This window comes from Oncorhynchus keta, chromosome 12 (assembly GCF_023373465.1).
Source record: "Oncorhynchus keta strain PuntledgeMale-10-30-2019 chromosome 12, Oket_V2, whole genome shotgun sequence".
NCBI lineage: Eukaryota > Metazoa > Chordata > Actinopteri > Salmoniformes > Salmonidae > Oncorhynchus > Oncorhynchus keta.
Genome location: NC_068432.1, coordinates 28,635,093 through 28,649,270, shown reverse-complemented (window position 1 = coordinate 28,649,270; position 14,178 = coordinate 28,635,093). Strand labels below are relative to the sequence as shown.

Below are 14,178 nucleotides of genomic sequence, written 5' to 3'. Positions count from 1 at the left end.
TGGTTTTAAATGTTTAAAAAAGTAAATGTAAAAGTATTCATCATTTCAAATGACTTATTAGGCAATCCAAACAGCACAATTTTCATGTTTTTTTTTATTATTTTGATTTACGGATAGTCAAGGGCACACTCAACACTCAGACATAATTTACAAATGAAGCATTTGTGTTTAGTGAGTCCGTCATATCAGAGGTAGTAGGGATGACCAGGGATGTTCTCTTGATAAGTGTGAATTGGACCATTTTCCTGTCCCGTTAAGCATTCAAAAAGCACTTTTGTGTGTCAGGGAAAATGCATGGAGTAAAAAGTACATTTGTTTTTTTAAATTTTGGAATGTAGTGGAATATAAGTAAAAGTAGTCAAAAATATAAATAGTAAAGTACAGATACCACAAAACACTACTTACTGTAAGTACACCACAGGGTAAAAGTTGGGTGCAAAAAAGACAATGCCCTTATGAGGATTTCTTGCAAATCCAATCAGTTTTTCCACGTTGATAGTTTTTCTGGGTTGACATTATATGGAAAAAACATTGATTCAACCAGTTTTTGCAGAGTGGGGTGTTTCCAGCCTCCATTTTCGTTGAATTTAAAGCTATTAGTTTCAATTCTGTTTTCTTACAATTAGAGACTTGGCAATGTCTTACTGAAACATTGCTATGCATGACCCCAAGTAAGTCTCTTCTTATTATTGGTGTCCTTTAGTAGTGGTTTCTTTGCGGAAATTCGACCATGAAGGCTTGATTCATGCATTCTCCTCTGAACAGTTGATGATGAGATGTGTCTGTTACTTGAACTCTGTGAAGCATTTATGGAAGCATTTATGGGCTGCAATCTTAGGGGCAGTTAACTCTAATGAACTTATCCTCTGCAGCAAAGGTAACTCTGGGTCTTCCTTTCCTGTGGCGGTCCTCCTGAGAGACAGTTTCATCATAGTGCTTGATGGTTTTTGCGACTACACATTTTCTGGATTGACTGACCTTCATGTCATAAAGTAACGATGGCCTGTCATTTCTCTTTGCGTATTTGTGCTTTTCTTGCTATAATATGGGCTTGGTCTTTTAACAAATAGGGCTATCTTCTGTATATCACACCTACCCTGTCACAACACAACTGATTGACTCAAACGCATTAAGAAGGAAAGGAATTCCACTAATTAACTTTTAACAAGACACACCTGTTAATTGAAATGCATTCCAGGTGACTACCTCATGAAGCTGGTTGAGAGAATGCCAAGCATGTGCAAAGCTGTTATCAAGGCAAAGGGTGGATACCTTGAAGAATCTCAAATATAACATATATTTTGATTTGTTTAACACTTTTTTGCTATCTACATAATTCCATACAGTCAGGTCCATCAATATTTGGACACTGACCAAGTTACTATTATTTTAGCTTTCTACCACAGCATATTGGAGTTGCTGTGAGCCGAATGTGCAGACTTAAATTTACAGATTTACATCCAAATCAGGTGAACGGTGTAGGAATTACAGCACTTTTATATGTGCTCCCCCACCCCCTCAAAATGAATTGGACAATTGGCTGCTCAGCTTTTCCATGGCCATGTGTGTGTTATTCCCTCATTAGTTCATTTACAAGTTTCACATAACAGTTTGCGGACAATGTAAAAAAATATATAAAATCATTGAGTTAATAAAGCCACATACAAACAAGCTTTTTTGAGGAAGGCAGCTCCAAACTGCAGGTGTTTCAGCCAAGCTCAAAGCTTTCTGTGGGGGTGGGGCAGCCAGCGGAAAAGTTGCGCTGTGATTGGTTCAGTGTTCTGTTACTCATGGGGACACTATGTCACTGCCATATCTAAGGGTAGAGCTCGAAAATGCAAGCCCCTTGGATGCTGCCATAGAGTTACATTAGAAGTGCCCTCCAAGAAGGCTCAAGGTCATTGGCCACAGATAAAATGACATCTAATCACGTTATACAGTGGAGCAAAAAAGTATTTAGTCAGCCACCAATTGTGCAAGTTCTCCCATTTAAAAAGATGAGAGAGGCCTGTAATTGTCATCATAGGAAGTACAGTTCCCGCTCAGCCCAGTCAAAACTGTTCGCTGCTCTGGCCCCCCAATGGTGGAACAAACTCCCTCACGACGCCAGGACAGCGGAGTCAATCACCACCTTCCGGAGACACCTGAAACCCCACCTCTTTAAGGAATACCTAGGATAGGATAAGTAATCCTTCTCACCCCCCCCCCCCTAAAAGATTTAGATGCACTATTGTAAAGTGGCTGTTCCACTGGATGTCATAAGGTGAATGCACCAATTTGTAAGTCGCTCTGGATAAGAGCGTCTGCTAAATGACTTAAATGTAAATGTAAAATGTAATAGGTACACTTCAACTATGACAGACAAAATGAGAAAACAAATCCAGAAAATCACATTTTAGGATTTTTTATGAATTTATTTGCAAATTATGGTGGAAAATAAGTATTTGGTCACCTACAAATAAGCAAGATTTCTGGCTCTCACAGACCTGTAACTTCTTCTTTAAGAGGCTCCTCTGTCCTCCACTTGTTACCTGTATTAACGGCACCTGTTTGAACTTGTTATCAGTATAAAAGACACCTGTCCACAACCTCAAGCAGTCACACTCCAAACTCCACTAACGCCAAGACCAAAGAGCTGTCAAAGGACACCAGAAACAAAATTGTAGACCTGCACCAGGCTGGGAAGACTGAATATGCAATAGGTAAGCAGCTTGGTTTGAAGAAATCAACTATGGGAGCAATTATTAGGAAATGGAAGACATACAAGACCACTGATAATCTCCCTCGATCTGGGGCTCCACGGAAGATCTCACCCCGTGGGGTCAAAATGATCACAAGAACGGTGAGCAAAAATCCCAGAACCACACGGGGGGACCTAGTGAATGACCTGCAGCGAGCTGGGACCAAAGTAACAAAGCCTACCATCAGTAACACACTACGCCGCCAGGGACTCAAATCCTGCAGTGCCAGACGTGTCCCCTTGCTTAAGCCAGTACATGGCCAGGCCCGTCTGAAGTTTGCTAGAGAGCATTTGGATGATCCAGAAGAAGATTGGGAGAATGTCATATGGTCAGATGAAACCAAAATATAACGTTTTGGTAAAAACTCAACTCATCGTGTTTGGAGGACAAAGAATGCTGAGTTGCATCCAAAGAACACCATACCTACTGTGAAGCATGGGGGTGGAAACATAATGCTTTGGGGCTGTTTTTCTGCAAAGGGACTAAGACAACTTATCCGTGTAAAGGAAAGAATGAATTGGGCCATGTATCGTGAGATTTTGAGTGAAAACCTCCTTCCATCAGCAAGGGCATTGAAGATGAAACGTGGCTGGGTCTTTCAGCATGACAATGATCCCAAACACACCGCCCGGGCAACGAAGGAGTGGCTTCGTAAGAAGCATTTCAAGGTCCTGGAGTGGCCATTGCCATAGAAAATCTTTGGAGGGAGTTGAAAGTCCGTGTTGCCCAGCAACAGCCCCAAAACATCACTGCTCTAGAGGAGATCTGCATGGAGGAATGGGCCAAAATACCAGCAGCAGTGTGTGAAAACCTTGTGAAGACTTACAGAAAACGTTTAACCTCTGTCATTGCCAACAAAGGGTATGTAACAAAGTATTGAGATAAACTTTTGTTATTGACCAAATTCTTATTTTCAACCATAATTTGCAAATAAATGTATTCAAAATCCTATAATGTGATTTTCTGGATTTTTTTTCTAATTTTGTTTGTCATAGTTGAAGTGTACCTATGATGAAAATTACAGGCCTCTCTCATCTTTTTAAGTGGGAGAACTTGCACAATTGGTGGCTGACTAAATACCTTTTTGCACCACTGTATCTACAGTAGCTTTGATTGGACTGATCATGTTAACATCATACTTTCAAAATCTTAGCTAGCAGTCATCATCATGAATCAAGTCGACAATCTACTGGCAAATCCTTTTTAATCCTTGTCATATGAAGATAAATAATTAAGAGAAAATATAGATAAAACATATCGGTGCTCATCTGCCATTGGAAATAAACATTACACAACAAGTTGGAAATTGCAAGCTCAACAATGAGTGGATTGGAGGAAATTATTTGCTATCTGCAAGCATTGCAAAGCAATCACTGGGCTGCTATTCAGTGGAGTGAGTGTGTGGTCCCAAATCTGTGTCTAAGGGTCTCTTTTCCAAGCATAAAAACATTCAACATTGACCATGCTGTCAATCCAGCATGATTTCTGCCTTGCTCTAAACAACTGTTAACTCCGAACTGGGAAATCTGACTTCAGTGAGTTCAAGACCTAAACTGGAACATGCTTAACACCCCAGCCATCCTACAATCTAAACTTGATGCCCTCAATCTCACACAAATTATCAATGAACCTACCAGGTACCTCCCCAAAGCCTTAAACACAGGCACCCTCATGGATATCATCCTAACCAACTTGCCCTCTAAATATACACCTCTGCTGTCTTCAACCAAGATCTCAGCGATCACTGCCTCATTTCCTGCATCCGTAATGGGTCAGCGGTCAAACGACCTCCACTCATCACTGTAAAACGCTCCCTGAAACACTTCAGCGAGCAGGCCTTTCTAATCGACCTGGCCGGGGTATCCTGGAAGGATATTGATCTCATCCCGTCAGTAGAGGATGCCTGGATATTTAAAAAAAATGCCTTCCTAACCATCTTAAATAAACATGCCCCATTCAAGAAATTTAGAACCAGGAACAGATATAGCCCTTGGTTCTCCCCAGACCTGACTGCCCTTAACCAACACAAAAACATCCTATGGTGTTCTGCATTAGCATTGAACAGCCCCTGTGATATGCAGCTGTTCAGGGAAGCTAGAAACCATTATACACAGGCAGATAGAAAAGCCAAGGCTAGCTTTTTCAAGCAGAAATTTGCTTCCTGCAACACTAACTCAAAAAAGTTCTGGGACACTGTAAAGTCCATAGAGAATAAGAACACCTCCTCCCAGCTGCCCACTGCACTGAAGATAGGAAACACTGTCACCACTGATAAATCCACCATAATTGAGAATTTCAATAAGCATTTTTCTACGGCTGGCCATGCTTCCCACCTGGCTACTCCTACCCCGGGCAACAGCACTGCACCCCCGACAGCAACTCGCCCAAGCCTTCCCCATTTCTCCTTCTCCCAAATCCGTTCAGCTGATGTTCTGAAAGAGCTGCAAAATTACAAATCAGCCGGGCTAGACAATCTGGACCCTTTCTTTCTAAAATTATCTGCCGAAATTGTTGCCACCCCTATTACTAGCATGTTCAACCTCTCTTTCGTGTCGTCTGAGATTCTCAAAGATTGGAAAGCAGCTGCGGTCATCCCCCTCTTCAAAGGGGGGGACACTCTTGACCCAAACTGCTACAGACCTATATCTATCCTTCCATGCCTTTCTAAGGTCTTCGAAAGCCAAGTCAACAAACAGATTACCGACCATTTCGAATCTCACCATACCTTCTCTGCTATGCAATCTGGTTTCAGAGCTGGTCATGGGTGCACCTCAGCCACGCTCAAGGTCCTAAACAATATCTTAACCGCCATCAATAAGAAACATTACTGTGCAGCCGTATTCATTGATCTGGCCAAGGCTTTCGACTCTGTCAATCACCACATCCTCATCGGCAGACTCGGCAGCCTTGGTTTCTCAAATGATTGCCTCGCCTGGTACACCAACTACTTCTCTGATAGAGTTCAGTGTGTCAAATCGGAGGGTCTGCTGTCCGGACCTCTGGCAGTCTCTATGGGGGTGCCACAGGGTTCAATTCTTGGACCGACTCTCTTCTCTGTATACATCAATGAGGTCTCTCTTGCTGCTGGTGAGTCTCTGATCCACCTCTACGCAGACGACACCATTCTGTATACTTCTGACCCTTCTTTGGACACTGTGTTAACAACCCTCCAGGCAAGCTTCAATGCCATACAACTCTCCTTCCGTGGCCTCCAATTGCTCTTAAATGCAAGTAAAACTAAATGCATGCTCTTTAACCGATCGCTACCTGCACCTATCCGCCTGTCCAACATCACTACTCTGGACGGCTCTGACTTAGAATACGTGGACAACTACAAATACTTAGGTGTCTGGTTAGACTGTAAACTCTCCTTCCAGACCCATACCAAACATCTCCAATCCAAAGTTAAATTGGCTTCCTATTTCGCAACATAGCATCCTTCACTCATGCTGCCAAACATACCCTTGTAAAACTGACCATCCTACCAATCCTCGACTTCGGCGATGTCATTTACAAAATAGCCTCCAATACCCTACTCAACAAATTGGATGCAGTCTATCACAGTGCAATCCGTTTTGTCACCAAAGCCCCATATACTACCCACCATTGCGACCTGTACGCTCTCGTTGGCTGGCCCTCGCTTCATACTCGTCGCCAAACCCACTGGCTCCATGTCATCTACAAGACCCTGCTAGGTAAAGTCCCCCCTTATCTCAGCTCGCTGGTCACCATAGCATCTCCCACCTGTAGCACGCGCTCCAGCAGGTATATCTCTCTAGTCACCCCCAAAACCAATTCTTTCTTTGGCCGCCTCTCCTTCCAGTTCTCTGCTGCCAATGACTGGAACGAACTACAAAAATCTCTGAAACTGGAAACACTTATCTCCCTCACTAGCTTTAAGCACCAACTGTCAGAGCAGCTCACAGATTACTGCACCTGTACATAGCCCACCTTTAATTTAGCCCAAACAACTACCTCTTTCCCTACTGTATTTAATTAATTAATTTATTTTGCTCCTTTGCACCCCATTATTTTTATTTCTACTTTGCACATTCTTCCATTGCAAATCTACCATTCCAGTGTTTTACTTGCTATATTGTATTTACTTTGCCACCATGGCCTTTTTTTGCCTTTACCTCCCTTATCTCACCTCATTTGCTCACATCGTATATAGACTTGTTTATACTGTATATACTGTATTGACTGTATGTTTGTTTTACTCCATGTGTAACTCTGTGTCGTTGTATGTGTCGAACTGCTTTGCTTTATCTTGGCCAGATCACAATTGTAAATTAGAACTTGTTCTCAACTTGCCTACCTGGTTAAATAAAGGTGAAATAAAAATAAATTTAAAAAAGACAACTGGGAACTCGGGGAAAAAATGAGCTCGACTGGGAAAATATGTTTTGAATGGTCATCCAACTCGGCATTGTAAGTCGGGAACTCAGGCCTCTTACTAGAGCTACGACCTGAAGATCACTGAGGTTATCATGATTCAACTGTTTTTTCAGAGTTCCCAGTTGTCTTGAAAGCACCATAAATCCAGATAATCCCAGACTTTGATGACAAGGTTTGATGAAAAATTTGCCCACGAAAGATCGCCGCACCATCTTCCTGTTCAAGTGAGCACAGCACAACAAGGTGACTCCAAAATGTCTTGTATGCTGCTGCATAAATTATGTAATATGCCAGGGAGATATGTATACTGTAACTAAGAAAGTAATACTAAGTGTGTGTTGTGTTCTAAGCTGTTAGTAGCCCATGTGCCTCACCCTAATAATTTTGTTTATTTTCCACTCTTAATTTCGGCCTACTGTTCTGACTTGTTGGTGCACATGTAGCCTATAACCTGTTTTAAAGAAATTTAATCATTGAATATTGTAAGAGCTTTCATTGTCTGCTTATATGGCCCCTTTATTTATCATATGGTTCTGACTTGGTGTACAGGGAGAACACTGTAAGAACAGCCCATGTTCTGATTTCTGTTGCTGAACATTTCAAAAGTGCTGAACAAATAGTGATATTGACTACGTCCGTCCTCGCTCGCTCATTAATGTCTTAATCGAAATTACGGATTGCCTCTTCCACTTTGCGTATCCTTATGCCATAGTTGTGTACATCTTAATTTTCAGTAGAAACCACGTTTGTTTAAGCAAGTCAGCCATATCAGTTAAGTTTCCTTAAAATGCTACTCGTAGCCATACACACCAACAACCGTCGTTTTATATAATAACATAAGAATGATATGCGCCCCAGTACAATATATACAAGTCTAAAGGAAATTAAGCCGTACATTCTTTTTTTTTGCCAAACAACCAGTTACATGAGGGAAAACCAATGAATACATCATTCTGGCACGGCAGCCATGGACATAAAGGTTGTAGCTTAGCATTTTGAAGAGTTGCAGCCTCCTCGATTCTATGTAGAACCTCATGAGAAGTTTCGGATTCCATTCTCCTTCCTGGTTAAATGTACTTGTCAGGTCCCTCACAAATGCCAGCTGGATAAGCTGGGCTTTTTGTAAATGTAACATGCTCTGTGTTCAGAGTTCGTGTTCACTGAATACGTTCTTCAGGGTGAATAACGAATTATCGCACATTGCTGTAGATGCCCCAAAAATGTTATGGTGTGGGGGCTGTGCTTTGGCAAAGTGGGTGGGGTTATATCCTTCCTGTTTGGCCCTGTCCGGGGGTGTCCTCGGATGGGGCCAAAGTGTCTCCTGACCCCTCCTGTCTCAGCCTCCAGTATTTATGCTGCAGTAGTTTGTGTCGGGGGGCTAGGGTCAGTTTGTTATATCTGGAGTACTTCTCCTGTCCTATTCGGTGTCCTGTGTGAATCTAATTGTGCGTTCTCTAATTCTCTCCTTCTTTCTTTCTCTCTCTCGGAGGATCTGAGCCCTAGGACCATGCCCCAGGACTACCTGACATGATGACTCCTTGCTGTCCCCAGTCCACCTGGCCATGCTGCTGCTCCAGTTTCAACTGACCTGAGCCCTAGGACCATGCCCCAGGACTACCTGACATGATGACTCCTTGCTGTCCCCAGTCCACCTGGCCATGCTGCTGCTCCAGTTTCAACTGTTCTGCCTTACTATTATTTGACCATGCTGGTCATTTATGAACATTTGAACATCTTGGCCATGTTCTGTTATAATCTCCACCCGGCACAGCCAGAAGAGGACTCTTCCTAGGTTTTGGCCTTTCTAGGGAGTTTTTCCTAGCCACCGTGCTTCTACACCTGCATTGCTTGCTGTTTGGGGTTTTAGGCTGGGTTTCTGTACAGCACTTTGAGATATCAGCTGATGTACGAAGGGCTATATAAATAAATTGGATTTGATTTGATTTGATTTATTCATGTTTCAGTGCCAACAGCACAGTCGGCATTGTTGACAAAGGCCCTCCTTATCGTTGAAGAACACTGAGTGGGATCCATGTGTTGTTGCTGCGATTTCACTTTTCAAGAATGTGGTGATCCACAAGGAACTCTGCTTCAAACTGGTTCAGTTTTGGTTAGATTCAACAGATCGTCAGGTGCTAGTGGCTAGGGTAAAGGAGGTGCAGGTGCTTGTTGTGATGTTACCCTCGTGCTGCTGTTGCAAGGCACCAGCTCTTCTCAATCTTGTTGGTCTGCAGGTGGTGTGGGGGATGGGCGTTTATTATATTTGCTGCTAGGCTCCTTACACACGCACTTCTGCTTTTTGTTCATTATTATTTAATCCCAATTATATGTACTCTCTTAGCACCCCTGGTGTGTGTGTGTATGTGTGCACACACATGGGTTCCACCTTACTCATCAATATATGTTAACAAATGCTGTATTTTTTACAATATTAAGTATGTCGTTTGCATAAAATAGTATAACATGTTGTATTCTAATTTCATAAATTGTTACAAACTCTCAGTTTTGAATAAAACATGAAGAGTTGTTAATAGTATGACCACCCTACCTTCAATTACTGGTCTTAAATAACTGTAACTATGTATTCTGTCATTTGTATGCCTCATTTGCATTATATAGCATTTTAATTTAATACATTTTATTTGAATCATCATAACAATATGACCATCCTATCCTGAGATATTGGACAAAACATGTTGGGTAAAAAAGTCCAAACAGGTGATTTGGTGCTATTGTTTACTGGTTTTTTAAAATGCATTTTATTTTAACTTTATTTAACTAGGCAAGTCAGTTTAAGACCAAATTCTTATTTACAATGACGGCCTACCCCGGCCAAACCCTAAACCCGGATGACATATGGTGCCACCATATGGGACTCCCAAACACGGCCAGTTGTGATACAGCCTGGAATCGAACCAGGGTCTGTTGTGACACCTCTAGCACTGAGATGCAGTGCCTTAAACTGCTGTGCCACTCGGGAGCCGACTCGTGATTAACACGGACCTCTCCACAACTTTTTCTATTAATTTAAAAATAAGTTATCTCAGCAATGGTAACTCCAATCCTCATGAAATAGTGTTTTGTGTTACTGCAAAGCTTCTTTATAACTTGTAATTTAAAGTATAACACCAGAACCAAAGTTTAATGTTGTTCCCTAACACCCTACCACATGCAGTAGTATATGTAATGTAAGCCAATATAGACTAGGCTAAATATTGAGTATTTATAATATTTAGACGACTGGCTGTTAGGAAAATAGATCATGTTTACATGGATGTATCAGTAATTTTACATAAATAATATGCTTACTACAGTTGTTTTCAGGAATATGAGGTTTTATTACAATCGAAAACGCGTTATTATGGTCCAATAACAATAAAATGTCCCTCACGCCCACCGTTGAAATTATTATGCAGCGATGGTGGAGAAGAAAATAGCAGGTAATGTTTGGTGGTGTTTGTATTCTTAAACTGATTGATCTACTCTGCTGTTGGTGATCAATTAAAATGAAAAAATTACTCGCAGCATGTCCTTACGCTACACTAGTGAGATCCCATTAGCACACTCTAACTAGATAACTAGATATCACAATGAAAATAAACGGCATGTTGCTCATCCTCCGCGCGCATCTCAAGATCAGTAACGTTAGTAAACGTGTCCGGGGCAAATTCAAAACCCACCATTGTAATTTACAATACTTTATATATTTATTGTACAGTGTCCTCTTAATTGATTACAACAATTCATACAAAAACGTTATTTTTGCAAATTCATATTTTGTTTCCTATCACATCCTTTTTTTTTTACAGTGCGATCCCAGGACCCAGGCCAGCGGCGCGTTTTGGACTGCGCTACGCGCCAGCGACGCTTAACCAGACAGCTAGAGGCACTTGAAAAGGACAATTTCCAGGATGATCCTCATGCCAGCCTACCCCAGCTGGCCAAGAGGCTCCCTCAGTTTGATGACAGCAATGAGTCTGGTAAAGGAAACATAATCAGATCAGAGATATAATATTACTAATATTCCAAGACGTTTTGCAATGACTGCTCTGTCAATTCATGACTCACTCCATTCATATCTTCAGGCAAGAAGAGGAAGAAGACAAGAGGAGATCATTTCAAATTGAGATTTCGGAAGAACTTCCAGGCTCTACTGGAGGAAGAGGTGAGGTCCATAAGTCAGCCCCCTCTGCAGCTATGCTTTCCTCCCCTCACTTCAATCATCTGCTCCTTCTCAGTTTCATTCCCTCTCCCACCTGCTCCCTGTAGGAACTAAGTGGGAATGAGGGACCTAACTACCTGACTGCTTGTGCCGAGCCCTCCAAACTGCCGCAGCGCCACTTCTGTGCCGTGTGTGGCTTCCCGTCTCCCTACACCTGCATTTCCTGTGGGGCACGCTACTGCTGTGTCCGCTGCCTGGGCACACATCATGAAACCAGGTAAAACCACTGACGCTGTAGAGGGCTCTTCTCTTTTGGTTTAGTGTTGTTAGTGCTATGATGGGTAGAACTTGTGAGAGTTATTCCACTCTTAATTTAGCACCATTTCCATGACTCCCTCTCTCCCTCCTTCTCTCACAGGTGTCTGAAGTGGACTGTGTGATGCTCTCAGTTGGTACGTGTGAATGGCTGCCTCATTTTATTGCTTGATCATATGTCGTCCTGTCATCAACTGAAGGACAGGTTTCTTTTTTGTGCAGCATCAGAGTATCTGAATGAGCTGTATGACTTCCGTCCAGTCAGTCTGTGTGAGCTATATGACTCTCATCCAGTGAGTCTTAATGAGTTGTTTGACTCCCAGTCAGTCTGAATGAGCAATATGACTCCCGTCCAGTCAGTCTGAATGATCTGTATGACTCCCATCCTGTCTGTCTGATTGAGCTGTATGACTCCCGTCCAGTCAGCCTGTATGAGCTATATGACTCTCATCCAGTGAGTCTTAATGAGTTGTTTGACTCCCAGTCAGTCTGAATGAGCAATATGACTCCCGTCCAGTCAGTCTGAATGATCTGTATGACTCCCATCCTGTCCGTCTGATTGAGCTGTATGACTCCCGTCCAGTCAGCATGTATGAGCTATATGACTCTCATCCAGTGAGTCTGAATGAGTTGTTTGACTCCCAGTCAGTCTGAATGAGCTGTATGACTCCCATCCTGTCTGTCTGAGCTGTATGACTCCCATCCTGTCCGTCTGATTGAGCTGTATGACTCCCGTCCAGTCCGTCTGAATGAACTATATCACTCTCGTCCAGTATGTCTGAATGAGCCATATGACACCCATCCAGTCAGTCTGAATGAGCTGTATGACTCCCTTCCATAGCACCAGACAGTGGCTGAATGGGGACAGTGCTGTTGCTATCGCAACAGGCATGTGGTGATCTAATGGGAGTCCCTGCATGAGATAGCGATAACTCAGAAAGTGAATGGTGTTCAGCCTAGGCCTGAATGGTGTTTAGCCTAGGCCTGAATTTGACAATCATATACTGAACAAAAATCAAAACGCAACATGCAACAATTTCAACCATTTTACTGAGTTAAAGTTCATAAAAGGAAATCAGTCAATTGAAATCAGGTAATTAGGCCCTAATCTATGGATTTTACATAACTGTGCAGGGCACAGCCATCGGTGAGCCTGGGAGGACGTAGGCCCACCCACTTGGGAGCCAGGCCCTGCCAATCAGAATGAGTTTTTCCTCACAAAATGACATTATTACAGACAGAAATACTCCTCAGTTTCATCAGCTGTCCGGGTGGCTGGTCTCAGATGATCCTGCAGTTGAAGAAGCCGGATGTGGAGGTCCTGGACTGGCGTGGTTACATGCGGTCTGCGGTTTTGTGGCCGGTTGGACGTACTGCCAAATTCTCTAAAATGACATTGGAGGCGGCTTATAGTAGTGAAATTAACATTCAGTTCTCTGGCAACAGCTCTGGTGGACATTCCTGCAGTCAGCATGCCATTTGCATGCTCCCTCAAAATTTGTGGCATTGTGTTGTGTTTTATAGAGTGGCCTTTTATTGTCCCCAGCACAAAATGCACCTATGTAGTGATCATGCTGTTTAATCAGCTTCTTGATATGACACATCTGTCAGGTGGGTGGATTATCTTGGTAAAGGAGAAATGCTCACTAACAGGCATGTAAACAAATTTGTGCACAAAATTAGAGCAAAATATGATTCATGTGCGTATGGCAAGTTTCTGGGATATTTTATTTCAGCTCATGAAACATCAGACCAACACTTTACATGTTTGCGTTTATATTTCTGTTCAGTATAGATTCAAATCTGGATTTTATTAACAGGGCACTTTTGACGCCTCAGTGCAATTTTTTGATTGATCAACAACAACAAAAAATACCTTGTATGAGTGATATTTGTCTAAAAGCAAAAAAAGGACACTAATTATTAAAACCTTAAACCAGCACTTGGGCCATGAATATTTTTTAATAGAAAGACAATATATTTACAAACACTTTAGACGGGCTACATTTGAGCAGTAGCCAAAAAACTAATTTCTGAACTTGTGGCAATATCCTGTGGTCTAAGTGGACCCTGACCACAAACCATATTTATTGAAATGGATATCAGCAGTAAGTCATATTTTCAATATATTACTCTATTACAGATAGTCAGTACTCGGCAGCTCTACTGCGGAAGTTATTCAAAAAAAAGGTAGGGTTATTATAAGTGAAAGAATGTTATGATCACAGATAAACTGCTCAGATGCTGCAGGTGGCTACAAAGTCTGATTGATTGTACTCAACATGTATGCACAATATTTATTTTATTTTATAAATCCTTAGTCACACAATCAATCTCTGTTTGTTAGATAATGGAGAGTGCATCTTAGAGTTATTCTGATTCATGGCTAAGTTATTGCTACATATTAAGTGCATGCACTGTTCCCTTGTAGTCATTCTTACAGTAAATTCAGTCAAAAACAAATTGCCTGGCAGCTTTGTATATCCAGGAATCGATGACTGGATCAGATCCTGAGTTGGAATGCGTTCCTTTCATTCAAGTAGTCTCACTGTGGAGATTGGT

At 42.0% G+C, this 14,178-nt stretch overlaps 1 protein-coding gene across 1 annotated transcript; it reads left to right on the top strand.

The window, feature by feature from the left end:
• The first annotated feature begins 10,533 nt into the window (after window positions 1-10,533).
• znhit1 (zinc finger, HIT-type containing 1) lies at window positions 10,534-13,558 on the top strand. Its single transcript, XM_035783197.2, has 5 exons — window positions 10,534-10,579; window positions 10,949-11,119; window positions 11,225-11,304; window positions 11,409-11,578; window positions 11,720-13,558. Exons 1-5 carry the CDS (start codon window positions 10,558-10,560, stop codon window positions 11,739-11,741), a joined length of 465 nt encoding a protein of 154 aa, XP_035639090.1. The 5' UTR covers window positions 10,534-10,557; the 3' UTR covers window positions 11,742-13,558.
• The last annotated feature ends 620 nt before the right edge of the window (window positions 13,559-14,178 follow it).